The sequence below is a fragment of the Scomber scombrus genome, chromosome 6 (genome assembly GCF_963691925.1).
Source record: "Scomber scombrus chromosome 6, fScoSco1.1, whole genome shotgun sequence".
NCBI classification, from domain to species: Eukaryota; Metazoa; Chordata; class Actinopteri; order Scombriformes; family Scombridae; genus Scomber; species Scomber scombrus.
In genome coordinates this window covers 10460776-10478479 of record NC_084975.1, presented here as the reverse complement: position 1 = coordinate 10478479, position 17704 = coordinate 10460776, and the positions used below count along the sequence as shown (strand labels likewise).

Here is a 17704-nt window from a genome sequence, read left to right as displayed (position 1 = left end):
AAGTAACATAAAGTTGATAATCTCATACAGGTACAGATTAGTGCTGAATATTAGAAAAACTGAACACTAAGAACATTCACAGATCTAAAAGTGTGACTTAAACACTTTTATCTATATGCATGATACAGCCTACAACTTAACAGTGTTAACATGTTCTAGTTACTTTTAGTATTTAAAGTCTTAATTCTAGTTACTTTTACTGTATTATTCAACGTACAGCTCAGCTTAAAAATGAACAAGAACAATGAAGTCTCACAAGCAAGCAGCCACACCTCCTGTCCAGACAAGCTACCTTTTGTTTTTTAACAGAAGTTTGTCATTGTTGGTTAACCAGTCAGATATCATTAACAACAACAAACAAGCTAAATCTCCTAGTTGTTTCATTTTGATTATGCTGGTAATTTTCTATTGGTGATGAGAGGAGTTCACGTCAAGGCCACCATCCCACCGTTTGTCTCAGCCTGCACAGCTGAAATCCATTCTCATTGTTAGCTCACCAGTCCATCTGCTACAATAAATTAAGTGTTGCATTAGCTAATGCAAGTTGCTATCTACTGCTTGATTTAAAAAAGGGAAGAGGTAAATCTGAAAATTTGGACTCTCTTGAAAAGGCCTAAATAACATGAAATTATTTAGTGATGTGTTATAAGTAGTTCCTAGGCTGTAGTATGTAAAATTAATTTAAGAGCTACCGCCTTAAGGAGGACAGCAGGAGCCCATCCTCCTTTGCTCTCCTCTCACCACTTCACACAAACAGCACGTTCCCATCTTACCTGCCCTGCAGGGGTTGTGGTTTAACATTTTAATCAAAATTTAAATTGTGTTTTTTTTTTCCAAAGAAGAGGGAAAACATTTTATTAAATGATACTGGGTAATGTTTTTTTTTTTTTCAACCAGTTACTCTTTTTTATATATTTTGGTCTCTCTCTTGCCTCTCAAAAATACAGGAGGAGTAACCTCCTCTGCCTCTATGGATGAGCCTCTGTGAAAGGCTTGTGTTTTAGTCTACAAATCAAGACTTCAAAGGCTCTGCTCTGCAAAGAATAAAGCAGAATGACAATTGACAAGAGCTGGACAATGACATCTTTGAGAGGAAAGAACATTTAATGTAGTTACATGACATCAAACAGTTTGCTCTGATGTTCCCATTTGTGCTCAAGAGTGAATATGCTGAATTTCAGCCAAGTAACCTTCACATGTATTAAGATGCAAAAACAATTCAGGTCACCTATGAAATTAGATTTAGATGTAAAACTCAAAAAAGATGGATCGTCCGTCAAGAGCGAGCAGGAGGATTATCGGAGGAGGACTGAAAAAAACAAAACACTACTATAAAGTTAATGTAAATGTATGAAGGATTCACTGATGGCTCTCTTGTTTCAAACTCTTGCTCATGATTCAGAAATGCAGTCTGAACTGTCCTTGGCAGTATCAATACTTAATGTGAATACTAAATCACAGAGCTGTTTTTTTGTTTCTTTTTTTATCATTACATCAAGTGTCTCCTGTGGAGTGACAGAAGGACACGAGGTCCCTTAGGCACCTCTGTGCCTTGCCAGAGGTACATGTAGACTTAATGAGATTGATCACTCCTTTGTTAAAATGAGATACAACACTGTCTTTAGTCCCACAGAGACCTCATTTGGGAGAGTTCCCAAATAACGCAACATTTTGCTTTACCTTTTGTATTTTTGAAAGGAATATTAATAGTTTGGCATTTTGGAAAATAAGAAAACTTTGCTTGATTGCTGAGACTTCTATGAGAATATTAATAGCACTCCTGTGTATATGCAGTAAATATAAGGCTACTGCTAGTAGACTTGAAATATGAAAACTAAAGTGTAAACATTTTATTGGGGGGTGGGGTGTAACTACTAGGAAATAGTCTGGCACATGAACACCCATAAAACCACAACATTTTTTTTTTCTACACTTCAGTTTTTATACAGATCAACTTCACAAAATAAAAGGTGTTAATTTGTGCGGCAAGCTTCATATTTACCACACAGATATAAGAGTAGTATGAATCTTCTATTTTGGCAGGAAAGCAAATAAGTGCCTGTCTTAAAATGTCCTTTAAAAACCAACAGCCTTTTCCCTGAAATCAGATAAGTATGAGCAGATTGTCTACTTAATATATAGGCATGACATTGCAATAGATTTTAAAATCAAACAAGTTTTAAAAGAGCAAATCGCATGGATCTGCAGTATGCCTGCGGCAGTATTAGTCATGCTGTTTTTGCATGTGAAGTCATGTCAAAACAGCACGACAAAGACCAAAAAGCTGCCGCTCTGCAGTTAAAAAGAGAATTTATTTGGGGAAACACGACAGATTGAGAACAGATATAAGCTGAAACAACCTACACATCAACAGCACTGCAGGTTAACAAGCAGAATACTGCTGTGTGGGGACAAACCGAACAGTCTCATCAAAATGAAAGTCTTCCCAATTCAGGTTAATGAAATGACCTCTGCTGAGGGTGAAGAGTAAAAAAAAAAAAGTGAAAAAAAGTGAAATGCTGTAATAACAACCAGGGGAAAAAGAAGTATCCACGGTTGATTCTGTTCACTTTATTTCAGTACATGTTACTCATACAAAATAATCTGTACAAAGGCTAAAATAGGTCATATTTTTGCATAGAAGGAACAGTGATTTAAAACAAAAAGTCAGGATGGAATGGCACAATAAACTCCACTCACTGTCACACATGGGCCTGATAACAATTAGGTTAAAAAAGGGATAAAGGGATCCATACAAAAATACTCTGCTGCTCACTCCATGCTGTAGAAACATGAGACAAATTGGCGATGGTTCCCACTTTCATCATATCCCTTTTGTTCTTTAAAAAAAAAAAAAAAACCTCTGCACAACTGGCTGACTACCATTAGCTCATCTCAGTGTCTTTAGACAACAGTCCCTTAGGTTTTGTTATTTTTTTGAAAAAAGAGGCCATTTTAAAAGGCGGTAATGCAACTCTCTTTGACTGGGTATACCATGGGATCTATTGTGACACCGTTCACTTTGCTCTTCATGCCAAGTCCTGTCTTTAAACCCATTCCCAAAATAAAATCACCATCAAAACACTGTTTAAATGCTGCCTATATAACTGACAGTGACATGTAAAGGGAATACATCCGGAGCATTGAGTCATTAAACATGAAAGGCAATGAGCGTACGGTATCGTGGGATTTTGTGACACTCTTTCCTTTATTTAAAAAATAGTTGATTTAGAGAATAAAGACAAGGTAGTGCACCACCTAGTATAGATATTCAGAGTGCTTTCACGTGTAGCAGAAAAAACTCCACAGGACAAGGCTGGCAGGTATCAGATAGTGCCACCCAACAGAACACAACATCAAACACACCATTTCGAGGGCATACATTTCCACTGCTCAGATATTCAGCTTTAGCACAGGGGGGGAGGATTAGGAGGAGATTACAGAAATAATATGTCAAAGTTGGCAAAAAATAAATAAATACAAATTTTGAAAATACAAAACAAAACCAAAAAAACTGTTTCAAAGTCTCAAAATTCTTCACCGCAGACAAAACCCAATTTCTGCATGTGTATTGTTACTACACCATCTCTGAGGCTTACTGGGAGTGCTTCCATAGATAAGAGAGAATACTTTTTACTCTTCTTTCAAAAAAAGGAAATATGTGTCTTACTACAAGATGCAAATGCTTTCAAATAAAATATGAAAACCATACTAACAAAAAACACAAATTTACATCAAATTTACACTGCTCCTGTACTTTAAAAAAGAAAAAAAGAAAAACACAGGCAGAAAAACTACCAAATATAAGCAGATGGATACATACAGTATGTGGGTGGAAGTAAAGTCAGTAAATGAGAAAATGACTTCCGCCAGAAGAGCACGGGTCGTTAGGCATTTTAAAAATTAGAAAATGTTGCTGTAAATGTGATTACAAGTGGCAGAGGTAAAGTAGAACAGTAAGTCGTTGTAAAATGAGCATATTTACATCCGGGGCTAAACGTACACGGCTGATATAGTGACTCGAGCGCTGTTGTAAAGTGTCTTCTAATAGATCATGCTCTAGAAATACAGAATCGGCCTTACACTGGCAGTTTTAAAAAGACATATTGCAGATTATACCAGCACATCCTAATTTAATTAAACTATATCTTAATACAGAGAAGCACAACGACAAGTGTGCAGTATGTCTTTTGTGGGCTTCACCCGATGCTACTGTATATGCCTAATTTCCCCTTATATCAATTCTGACTTAATTGCTTTTACTGCCTGTAGCAATGTTAAGACAGAAAGGCATTTTTAAAAACTTTTTTTTTTTTGCATTATGTAGAGGAACATCGCATAGGCTAGTCCTTTAAGAAACAAATGCTTAATGGTGTCGTGTTCTCACAATGAGCCTCTGTCATGAATGGGAAGAAAAAAAAGAAAACACAGTAGAAACAGCCTGCGACAACAGAAACAACAATATATTGTATAAAAACAAACATTAGAACAGTGACAACCAATGTACAAAAAAATTACATCGTTAAACAGCTTTTGTTAAAATGGCGTTCATCCCTGCCTTCTTAAACATGAAGGGACGTTTTTTTTTTCCTTTGATGTTATCGTGAAAAGTAGGTGACAGAAGCAGAGCCGAGATGAAGTTCACGCAGATGAGAAAATGTCAGCACAGTCAGATCAGTCGGGGGGCAAAGAGTTTGCAGGCTGCGTCTCTGGAGTGTGACGTCAGGTTTGGAAACACACACACACACACACAGACACACACACACACACATAAACTGGATTTGTTTTATTTCCGGTGCTCTCACATTTTCTGCAACATCTGCGCTTAAACACTTTACTGTGCCCGACAGCGCAACAAAAATATTTATCTCGAGCTCCTTCTCAACTTCTTCCCCTGCAGTAAAGGTTACAACTCAGCCCGATTTACAAGAACTGTTACAGCTATTTCTCCCAACCTTCCACCGAGTGCAAAATATCCCTCACACCTGCTTCCAGGCGTTCCAAAAAGAGCACAGCTGTATTTCTACAGTGTCTGCGCTGCCAGCTACTGTATGCGGTGCCAGGTGTCTGCGGAGCGAGGCCGTAAATAAGGGGATGTGTAGAGAGTTTGTGGAGGCAGCCAAGCAAAGGAGATGTGACCATTCGTGCCTGCGCTGTACATCAGCAGCTGTCATGTTCCCCCCGTGGACACAACAAGAAGAGTCGGAGCATATGGGGGCAGGCAGTGAATCACAGCCAGCAGGGTCGCTGCACATCACTGCCCAAATCTGTTGCTTCCTGATGCACAAACGCCCCCCCTCTCTTCCTGAAACTCTGTCTGTCATATTAAGTCATTATAAAAGCAATAAAGACAAAAAAAGACTGAATAAAAGCATTGCCAGTTTATATGGTGAGGCAATAAGGGCTGCCTCACTGAAAGAATGTCTATCTCAGGATTTTAGTTAAACTAGCAGTGTCATTTGTCAGCCCTCATAGAAGCAGCGAACAGTGTCTGAGTTCCAAAGTTCCACCCAAAGCGACAAACTCTCCCGCCTATCTTTCACCTTCGATAAAATTTAGAACGCAGCCACTTCTGGACCCAGTGATTCCTCTTATCCCGTTTCCAACAGCAGCAAACACATGATCACCTGTCCTCTCCTGTTCAGTAGTGATTCCAGTTCCAGATCAAATTACAACTTGGATCACATTGTCGTAGTTCTCATCTCTATCGGCAATACATACATGATGTCAGACTGAATAAAGAAAGACGCATTCTTTTCCATCAGATTTACAAAGCCCTGCGTACGCGAGGTTGTTTTAGAAATCAGTCATTGTGGAAGTGAATGCACACACACGTTAACCTCATTTCCACTCCCACAACTAGCCATAAATTGATGAAGACATGCCCTTAACCAGTTGTTTCCATATTAACATGCTGCCTGCTCTGCTAGTCTGTACACTGGTCAGTGAAACAAACAGGGAAAGAAGCAGTGTTTTAAACAAGTATTTTAGATAATCTGGTGGAACTGCTGGCTTGTTTAAAACCTGTCTGCTTCTTTCTTGCCCCATAGGAATTGATTTAACTGATATAATTAGCCATGATCTCACATCTCAGCATTTACTTTAGTGAGCACTATATCATCATAAACCGATCACAACCAAATGATGTCCAAAGTTAAAATTATCCTGTAAGAGTGAGCCAGACATTTTGAAGCTTAGAACTGTAATGCCGCTTAGTAAGTAGCACACACTGGAGAGCATTTTGCCACACTGGGCGAAGAGTATTTTCACTCCTAAGGAGGCAGGCTGATGCTCAAGCCTCCTGTGGCAAATCAGCGGTAAACAGACATAAACAGACATGTCATACAGGGCATGTTGCCATACCTACCTGTCTCTGCTTTGAGCTGCCTACACTACCCCTTCTCTGCCGCTGAAAGAAAGAGAAGGCATACGAAAATAGGCAAAGTCACAAAAGCAGAGGTGTAACTGCCTGATGAGCGGGAATGTAAGCAGATATATTGTGTGTATGTTTATGTGGGAGTATAAAGCTCATTGGTTTCTGACATGTGGGAAGAAAATTGGGGTGAAAAAAATGAGAAAGAAGTAGGCAGGGAGAGTTGACAGCCAGACAGAGAAAGAATAAGCATTGCAGAACAAATGGATGAGAGCTCAAGAATATAGAGGGGAGAGGCTCTATCCGCCTCCACTAACGCAATTGATGGCAGCAGCGAGACAACATGTCTGCTCGGTTTTTGCCCCCTTGTGCCCTTGCTTCTCCGTGTTTCTATGTGCTGTTTTTTTTTCCCTTTGTAGCATGGACAATGTGATTAAACACACACACACACACACACACACACACACACACACACACACACACACACACACACACACACACACACACACACACACACACACACACACACACACACAAATTCAGTCTGTATTCTCAAAGCGGGGACTTCATCACTCAGATCTCTTCACTTGGCAGTCCTTGTGGAGGCCTAATAAACAGCCATTTTACACCATTTGTATTATCTCACAGGGAATAGAATACTGCTGGAGTGTGGCAGTACAAAGTGTGTGTATGTGTGTGTGTATGCATATGTTCACAGGCTGATATGTGCCTTACAATTTATTATTCAGAGGATAATGCAGAATTTGGTTTGAAACACGTCCACTGATGATTCCTCACAGTTATGTGACGCTCTTCCATCACGCTCACTTTACCCAAATCTTTATAGCCAGATGAAATAAAAAACATGAATTATGAATTACATTAAACACTGTCGCAACATGTCTGTGTCCCTCTGCAGCAATGTCACGTCAAATCCAATCCCACACACATTGCATGTCTGAGAGCTCATTGTACTGATCGTTCAACTTACATTCCACAGGAGCATCGCTGACATACTGTACTTACAAAAAAAAAGAAACTTGAAACGGTCACATTTCAATGAAAAAAAGTAAATCAGTGAAGTAGAAAACTAGCATGCCATGTCAGAACTTTTCTTTCATTTACAAGGGAAAATGGGGCAAATGAGTGGGGGGAATAATCCACTAGAGGTGAAGGGAAATATCAGTTTTACATGTTCTCTTTGCCTCTGAGTGGGGTTGTGTGGGCATTAGTAAAGTCTTTGTTGTCTCAGAGTCTGTCCTTCCTTCCAGCAAATTGTTAGTCCAAGCAAAAAAAACAAAAAAAATGTCAAAAATAAAAAATGTAGAGGAGTGGCAACCAATGGGATTCTCTTCTGTGCCAAAAGTAGGTGTCCCTTCTCTTCCAGTTGTGTTACTCTTTGGCAAAAATGAATAGTGAGGGGAGAGAGCAGAACAGAGCAGGGACACATCTGTACAGAATGTCTGGGGACAGGGGTAAAGAAGTTGTAAAGTGAGGGTGGAAGTGGGAAGGGGGGGTGGGGGTTAATCAGAGTCTTATCCCATCAGGCAGTGGGGCTCCTCTCCATGGGGCTGCTCCCCCCCAAGGCTAAGCGTCGTACTTCTTCCCCGTTCTGTGGATGTGGTGGAACAGCGTCATGGAAAACGCCATACCCAAAAGCTGCAGAGGAAAAGAGAGGGAGTTAGTGAATTTGTGTCTGCATGATAAGTTTCTCTATATGTGTTTGATGCATGTGTGCATGTGTGGTCGTGTTTTTTGATGTCGATGCCGTTGGGCTGAAGTGTGTTTTGATGCACAATAAATCCTGTGGTGAGGCACCAGCACATTTTCGCTCACTTGCTTTTTTCATAAGGCCTTCAAACACGAGCTCTAGAATCTTTGTGATGGCGGGGAAAAAAAATAGAAAATGTACAGCGTGCACAAGCATTAAGTCAATGAAGTAAATTGAGATGCCACTGAATCAAAGTAGCCAGCTATCTCTTTGAAGTTTCCATTACCCCTGATACTTCTACATCAAACACAGTCACAAGGCTGATCCTAAAACCATTATCTGGCGAAGTTCAGATGGCAAGAAAACTGCAAAGTACTGTATGGAGCATAGTCTTTAAAAAAAAGAGGCCATGTGATGTTCCTGCAAACAGACTCGACTGGGGGATTCCTACAGAATATGATTAGCTTGGGAAAGCTGCTGATTCTCTTCCTTTAGTTTCACTCAAAACCTCAATTCTTAAAGCTGCTTCAGAGAAAACGCCACCTTTAATCTGCTGTCTATCATAACACTAAATGGCATTTGAAGTAAACATCCAGCAAGAGAGGGAGGTTGGACTGATGAAAAAAGTCTTGGTGCTTCAAAACCAACCCAATTTTCTACATGTGGTTGCTCATATAAGCGGCTCAACATGCGTGGAAACTTCCTGCTGTCTGCTTCATTCAATGTGAGCGAGACAGCCTGACAATCGCTCCTACAGGACTTTTCAAAGCCCAATCATCTGTGTCCTATTAAGAATATATATATATATATATATGCTGACATTAATGAAACCATTATGGATTAAGTTATAGACATGCTGTAGGCTTTTGCCAAAATCTGCCATACATGCTTGCCAGTTCTCAGGGCCTCTGGCTATTATGCAACAGTGCAGACTTATGGGACTTCAGCTTTCCATGATTCTCTTCACTGTCATGTCCTTCACCTTGCCTCTCAGCCTGCTAATCTGACAGCTCAAGGTCTGTTTCTCTACTCTCCCACCCCTCACCTGAATCCGAGTGCGTATGTGTACGGAGAGGGGGTATAGATCATTAAAATTAATGTCAGCTGAGGCGGTGTTGTGGAGTTTAATTCAGAACGAAGACTTTATCAGTCTCCAAACAGGGCTGATATTTGTCAGTGTTCCGCATGTGCACACTGTGTGTGTGTGTATGTGTGTGTTGTGTGTGTGTGTGTGTGTGTGTGTGTGTGTTTGAAGAAGAAATGAACAGAAGGGGAGAAGATAGTGTCAGACGTAGAGAGAAGAGTCGATGTAGCAAGACTGTGTGATGTTGTCATGAATACATAGTGATCTAATGTTGGCTAATATATAATGTTAACTTTCCTTCAGTGAGGCTGTGAACTTTGACTAAAGCTCAAACACCATACATCCCTGTGGACAGTATAATTGTCCAGAGTCTCATAAAAGTTGCTTTTATTACAAACTGAACACTTCACAGCAAGAGCAGAGTGACTGACAGGCAGGAAACATAAAGTAAGAAAGCGTTGTAGAGAGCTATGTAATGTACACATTTCCATTTGTGCGTGATAGGAACCTTAGAGCAGGGGGCACAGGAGTGAAATATAACGATGAATGGGAATACAGTGCAGACAGATATTATTAGACAGGTTGGTGAAGGTTTGGAGCAGTGCATAAGGAGTGTTCAAACTACACCAAGGGATATTTAGATACTTCTATATTATATACAATGTTTATAGAAAGATGTAAGAGGGATTCAATAGATGGCAAGTCGTCCTGGGTGTTAATGCACATCTGTAAATTGAGCATGCTTCAACTTCTTTGCTTATGCAGATGTGAGTTCTGAGTAGAGGTGGAAATTATGAATCATAATTCAAATATCCACAGACTATATAGTTTCTTTATTTTTTCCCGAAGTAAGCAACCACTTCACTGTTCAAATGTGCTTCAGAACAGATATCAGTGATAATGAATGCATCACTGTTGGTAAAGCTGAGATGTTCGGCACTGAATCTGTCTTCAGTTCAACTTTAAGTTCAGTTTGATGCCTCTTCAAGCTGTAACTGTCAGTTTTGTACAAAAGTAGGCCTGTTCTTAACATTATGATTGTGTATGTGGCTTTCACTGTCTTTTGGTAAAGTTTCAACCAGACAGTAAGATACTGTGCGTCACAGCTGAGCTGAAAATGGTGCTTATGTCACCCGTGACCTGAGCTTCACTGCTAAAAGCTTCCGATTCAGTCAGCAACAATGATCATTCACCGTAATCAGTATAATCAGATTTGTTTGTACTTCTTCTTAATACCTGTAGATGTGAGACCAGTCGAAGTTGTGACCAGTCACACAAACACACACAGTGGGTGGGTGTTTCTAGCTACTGACCCCCAACGTCTGTACAGTTCATACACTGGCTGTCTGGAGCGCATGCAAAATCTCAACCTCTAAGAAAATGGAAAAATCTGCTGCAAGGACAGTGCGAATGAGACGTGGACTGCACAGAGGGACATAAAGCAGTTCATAATAAGAAAGGAAGCTGTGCCACAGGAGGAATATCTATCAACCCTCCCTACAGTGCCTTTAATCTATAACTCTATACCTGCTCCCATATATTCAGTATCACAGCTCTCTTATCTTCTGATAGACCCTTATATGGCTGCAGCCTGCTTGGCACAAAGCCAGGTAGCTTTGATTCTCTCAGACAGGATCAGGGTGCAGAACACAGTGGCTGCAACATTTCAAGACGAGTGGGTGCCGAGAACGCCCACCGAGCACAGACCTCATAACTTTCTGGGAAGAAGACGGTGACACACTAGACTGGAGGCTACTGGATTCACGCGCTTTATTTTTAAAACATGTTGCCACAAAGGCAGACACAAACAAATCCACCAAAATAGGGATAGGGAGAGAAAAAATAGAGGAAGAAAGAACAATATATCATTGAGCTTCCCTACCTGCACTACCAAGATGACCATGCCTATGGTTCCCAGCAGGTGCTTGTTGTCATCCAGCCATTCCTCCACTTTCTCGAAGCAGCCCTGAAATGGAACAAGAGCTTGTAAGGATACCACTTTCCTACCATTTTAAGTGTGGCAGAGGAACCATGTCACTTCAGTTTGATCACCTCAAAAAAAACTCCACCGGACAGTTCACATGTTTAAGAATAAATGCATCTCCTGCGTCTGAAATGTTCCTTCGGATGAAAAAACTACGAGGTGAGGTGTTAAAACAAGTGAATTACCCATGAGTGACGACTTTTATATCCCGACTCCTGGCTCATAGGGACAGACGTGTGCATTAACACTGCAGGTACATAATCCCGCGCTTTTAAAGGTATTTGCATCTGGGTTCATTCAGAGGTCAGCCACTAGAGGAGTGGTGGGAGTAAATGCCTGTTGGTTGCAGCTGCAAAGTGGTGCTCCTTCCTGAGTGCGGGTGCTGAGGTGGCATGTAAGAATCCACTGTGGAGTGTGTGGCTGCTGTCTCCTCTGGGCAGGATTACACACAAGCCTTCAGAGCTGCGGCTTCACGCTGGGCAGGCTCAATGTCTGCTTATTCTCATTTTGGCAATTATATTACAGCTTTTAATCCTGCTTTGGACCTAAGAAGCACATGCCAGACCAATAGCAGATTAAACTTGTAATGGTGGTGGTGGTTGGAGGAGAGGGTAACGGCGAATATTGTGCTTCAAGGTTTTTGAGGAAAGGAGCTGTTGTCTCATGCATAATGGAAAAGAATTTAGCATGATCCGAATTAAGCAATAAGAGTAAAACTTTAAAGCTACTCTACTGTATACATCCAGTGGGTTGTATGAGGACACGATGGACTGAAGATTCTAATTTTATATAAGATTTATGATTTTTATGTCCCTCGTGAATCCTGTACTAATATCAGTCATGGTGTCTTAAATCAACATAATTAATATTTTAAGCCACGTATACATACACAGCTTCAGACATTAATTGAAAGGAAGGACAAGGATATATGGATCTGGCTGATACCACCACTAACATCCTATCATATCACTGTATGTACAACAAAAAAACCCAACACATCACATCACAGTCGATGTCAACTCACCCTGTTCCAGAACATGGTGGTGGAGTTACGCCCGCAGTCCTGGTAATGCTCCTGGCAGCAGCGGTCAGGAACAACCTTCTCCTTGAGGGCCTCGTGCCAGTCGGTGTATGCTATAACACCGCAGCACTTCCACTGTGAATGAACAAACACACACACACACACACACACACACACACACACACACACACACACACACACACACACACACACACACGCACAGTCACACATGAGATTGGTTAATGCTTCCTCTCTTTCCAGGGAGACCTCAAACTAACTTTAATGCAAGTATTAAATTCAGTCCTTTGCTATGGAGTGCTACAATAATGGAGCGAAGCATACATTAAACAACCAGCCTTGACATTTAATGTTGCATTAACTCTACAGCTACAAGCCAAGAAACACATTAGCTGGAATATTTCAGTAAAACTTTGCACTGGTCTCTTTCAACCTACCTCAGCCTGGATGATGTTCCAGGCGTTTCTCAGACCTATGTTGTTTTCTGAGTTGTAAAGAGCCAGCCCATCTTTCAGGTCCTGCTTGGCATTCTCACTCACCTGGGGATGAAAAGACATCGTGGTTAGAGAGCTTGGTTCAGCATTCAATATGAAGTACATTGTAGGATTAATTATAGTCTTTATATTGGAGCGGGGAGTTGAGTCTTGAGCGTTTTTTAAGAGTGCATTCACATCATTCCGCTCTTTTAAAGCTGTCAGTGTCTTATTTCGCACAGACAAGCACTAATGGCGGTGCCTTTGGCGTATAGTGAAGTGTTTTTTAATGTTTTAGAGGAGTGATCAGACATTCCTTCATGAACTGACTAATCCCGATGAAAACAGAACACAGACAGCTAACAGTTAGCGACAACTGACGTGTAAATACCAGTAAACAGCGATGTACACAGCTCAGTAACAGGTAACCTTCTTTTCCCCCCCCTGTCATGTAAAAATAGCCCTGCTCCAGTACTGTAGTGGACTTTTACATGATGAGCAGCAGATCTGACAGGTCATGTGTCACTTCAACTCTACACACACTGCTTCAATATGCCCTTTAATAACGTCAGGAAATCATTTTCCTTTTGACTGAACCCCAGCGTTGTGCTCAGAGTTGTGCCATGTCTGATGGAGATTAATATCTCATTGGCTGTGTTAATGAGATACAAAATCAGAGCTTTAGTTCTCCTGCAGTTCACTTTGCCCACAGGGGATTTTCTAACTGCCAGGACAGATTGAGAGGCGCTTCAGACATGGGGGTAATTATTACTTGAAAAATGACATGAACTGCTAGAGCCATGCTGTATTTCATCTACACAGGCTGCTACTACTACAGCCTACGACATCTACTACATCTGTACAGGCAATATGAGTTACAGCACAACAAAAGGAACGTACCTCGCTTTAATAGTTAAAGCGTAGTGCCTAAGACTGTGCCTGGGAAAATAAATAAATAAAATAAACCCTGCCAGACTATAAGAGAAGCAGCATCATGTTTATTACTGCCTGACACAACACAAGGCTTTCATACTCTCCACTTTCTTCATTCAGAGACTTCTGCTCGGCTTGACGCTGTTTAGAGTGGTGGGAGTAAATACCACCATCAGTAAATCTCTCAGTTAAAAAAAACATAACAGAAGCAGGAAAATTGAAGCAGGCCAGCAGATAGTCATCCTGTTTTTACAAGAGAAATACAAGATTTAAAGTCACTTGAAAAATTGCCTGTGTAGCTCAGCACAAGTCTGTATTCTGTATACTGTACTGTAGGAGACAAATCAAGATGTTCTTTGATCATACAGAAAACTAGATTAAGCTTTATATTAAGTGGTTCAGCAATTTATTGGCGGGAAGAAAAAGCCTCAAACCCTTGTTTTCTGAGCTGCAAGGCATAATGAAACTATTTGCTGAATTAAACATAAAAGTCAAACTGATTTTTTACTGAGTAATTAAAGTTTCCCTAGCAATAAAGTGCTTTAGTAATCATTAATCATGCAAAATCCATTTAAAACATCCTTTAAAAACCTTTGAAATAAGATTAGTATCATTTTAAATCACATTCTTTTTTTCTTCTTCTCCTTCTGTAACTTTGCTGATGCAGGGGAGCATATCTGTGTGTTGCACCTCGGGCTGCAGGCCCCACTATATCTGTCCTCGTGCAGGAAAATGAGATGAAGAGCGGTATCATCAATCTCTGCCTCTTACTTTGTTTCCACCCTCCATCTTTCTCCTCTCCATGTGTGATGCCTCTCGCTCATTACTGACTTCTCGCAGTAACACAGTCACTGAAAGAGCAGGGGGCCCCGATACTACAATAAAAATCATCTTCTGAGTCTCCAATAAGTCTCTGCACATTTTCCATTTCATGTGTGGAAGTCTTTGTTACAGCCTGAAATGAAACGTAATGATCCAGATTTACCGCTAACGAGAGGCAGACAAATGACTGCAGAACAAACACGAATTTGATCACGCAACACTCTGACCCATTTTCTCCATGCAAAAGGAACAGATACAAACACATTGTTGTTGCATTAGCCTATTTTTTTCTGATAGAGAAAACTAACGTCTTGACTGAAGCTCATGTTGCTGGTACTGGAAATGGCTCACAAACACCATATGTCAGCAACATCTAACTCCTGGTAAGTCTTCTCTGAAAGTTGCCACAGATCATCAACGCAATATCTCGTGTGGCATATTGACAGGGCCTTGAGGGAAAGCTCACACTTCTCATAACATACAGTAGATAGGCTGGTGCTTTCACACTCAGCAATACAAGGCAGCACATTCATCACAGAAGTCTACATGGTTGAGCTCGGCTAGCCAAGAGAACACACAAGAGTCGCAGAAAGGGAGAGAAACGAGAGAAAAAGAGGAAACCGTGCAGATATACATGTTGACAGGATGGAGGAAGGCGTGGGCTTTCTATCCAAATTGGTGTTTGTTTTCTGTCACTGCACAGCAGCAGGCAACAGAGAGTGGGTGGCTGATAAACACCTGTCACTTAGACGCTGCAAAAATACAACACATCCAGTCAGTGCTGAAATTACCAAACACAAACACATTGAAGCTATTTCATTTTCTTTGTTTCACGTTTTGAACAAATCCTTTTTTTTTTCTTTCAACTTTTTCAGATTTGGGACCTAGATCTGGTGACATGTAAACACCTGGGGGACCATGTACTGTACACTGGGACATGTCAGTGAGCTGACACACAGTCATGCTGCTAACTCATTAGCAGGCTACATAACCATGACGGAGCCGACTGCTCCAATTTTCAAAAATGTGAAAATCGTATCTTTTTTGTCAGTTATTTCATGTTAACCAAAAAATCATCCTGTTAAGACAGCAAAGTTCACATCCTGCTCTGGAAGGACCAGTAAGAAATATGTCAGTTTTATCCCAGAGTTGACTGTCTTGTATTTATTCTGGTTCCTCTCATTAGTTTTGCCTCTGAGGGCAACTGGCTAACAACTGCTGTCTCAGATGCCAGTTTGTTGAATGCTGTGAAGCATTTAGTGTTTGTCACACAACACAATAAATGATTGCACATTTACAGTAGGAGGTGTGATGGGTGGATAGAAGAGCAATTAGTGTATTGTGTGAATTTTATTTACTTACCCGACTGCTATTTATCACTTTGAGCAATTACAATCTTCAAATGATGTTACTGTGTTGAATTATAATGTCTCTGCAGTAAAGTCTCACACCTAAAACCCCCTCAACAGATTATGCAGGTGGTTCAGTAAATATATTACCCCTATGAGAAAGAATCTAACTAAACAAAAAAAACAGCCCATCTGTGAAATTAGACAAGCGTAAAGATATAGCCAGATACAAATTGTTAGTAGGTTGCCACCTTCTGTGCACACTGACAGGAGAACATAGTTTACAGCTATGCAGGAACCTGATATACAGAACTGAAAGACAACTGAGGCTTTGGTGAAAATGTAAAGAACAGTAAGTTCTCACTGAAAGATGACTGGAATTAAACACATAATATTTTACTTGCACATTTGCCTTCCTACAGTACAAGGGACAGATTCTTCTATACTACAGCTGCAACTAATGATTATTTTCATTATCGATTAATTTGCAGATAATTTTCTCGATTAACTATTAGTTTATTAAATGTCAGATAATAATGAAAAACTTTCTACAACCCAAGGTGATCTTCCTCAAATGTCTTACCTTTTCTGAACAAAAATCAAAAACACAAAGAGAATCTGTACACAATTATATGAAAGCATGTCTGCTTAAAAATGACACAAATTTGTATTCAGAATAGTCAAATCAAACTAATTGCTGATCAATTTTTGATTAATTGTTCCAGCTCTATACTGTGCACAAAATAACACGTACTAACCATACATACTGTAAAAACCTAGTGCATTCCCATGATGATTCATGTGAGATCATATGGAAAGAAGTTTTTAAATATGAACCTATTAAAGACTGTGGCTTATTTTGACCACAGCACCATATCTGAAGTGTAAATATGGTTATATTGAATTAAGTTTGACACAATAATTTAATATATTATCATGAATATTATACAAATTAAGATTTTTCATAACTATAACTTGTAATTTTTTCATTAGAGTAGACTCCACAATCAACATGATAGTAAAACTATGGCTCTAGGACTAGTTTTGCATCTGCACACAGCAGACTGGCCAAGTAACAACAAGGCAGTATCAGATATGTGCTGTTGTGGACGACGCATTACAGCAAGACTAAAACTTTGGACTTGATCACGTGTCAGCTGGTTGAAAAATGTAGAGTATACATGGAAAGATGAGCAAATAAAGTGCCGAATTATTATCAAAAACACATGTTTGCTGACCTGTTGACTCGCTTGGAGTAGGCTTGCAAAGGTCTGTGTGATATAACCTCAGTGCACCCTAGGAAACTGTCATCCCACCGCCATGGACCTGTACTACTCCCCATTAGAGAGCTGAGAGGAGATTTTAAAATCGAGGATAAATAAATAAAGAGGCCATATTTCCACTTCGCAGGACTACTCTCCAAATGTTTTATTCCCTGCTCTACTTTCCTCATGTCACCCCTCTCATCTTCAATCTTTAAACATGACTCATTCTGTGAAGTCTTTAAAAACTACACAATCCAGAACAAATTGTCTTACGGGTTTCTTCCAATGAAAGTAAGCAAGCCTTTCCTTCTTTGTCATGTGTTGTCAGATCTCGGAGGCACTGTTGGCTTTCCTCCAGTCAGCTGCAATAGTATGGAGAGTGTTGCTTCACAACCACGTACTAAAAGTGATATCCTGCTGTCAGAACAGACAGTCACGCCCCGTCTTCCATCATTAGCTGTACCCTCTTCAAGGATAAACTCAAGATACTACACTTAATCTTTCTTTTTTCACATCAGATGTGTTACATTCACTCTCGACTATACTTCTTTCCCCATGTTAAGTACTTTTGGACTCTTACAAGCTCATTTTTCACATGTATACTCTCAGGGCACATTGCTTCTAATCATCAAATTCTTTCACTCCCAAAGAAGTGTGGCTAACAATATTAT

General features: G+C 40.2%; 1 protein-coding gene across 1 annotated transcript in view; it reads right to left on the bottom strand.

Moving 5' to 3' along the window:
• Nucleotides 1-7960: 7960 nt before the first annotated feature.
• tspan9a (tetraspanin 9a) overlaps nt 7961-17704 on the bottom strand; it is a 63160-nt gene continuing 53416 nt past the window's right edge. Inside the window, exons 4-7 of the mRNA XM_062421094.1 lie at nt 12629-12730; nt 12177-12308; nt 11051-11134; nt 7961-8032 (exon numbers count right to left, since the gene is read on the bottom strand). Coding sequence (XP_062277078.1) covers nt 7961-8032; nt 11051-11134; nt 12177-12308; nt 12629-12730 — 390 coding nt within the window. The remainder of the gene's footprint in view (nt 8033-11050; nt 11135-12176; nt 12309-12628; nt 12731-17704) is intronic.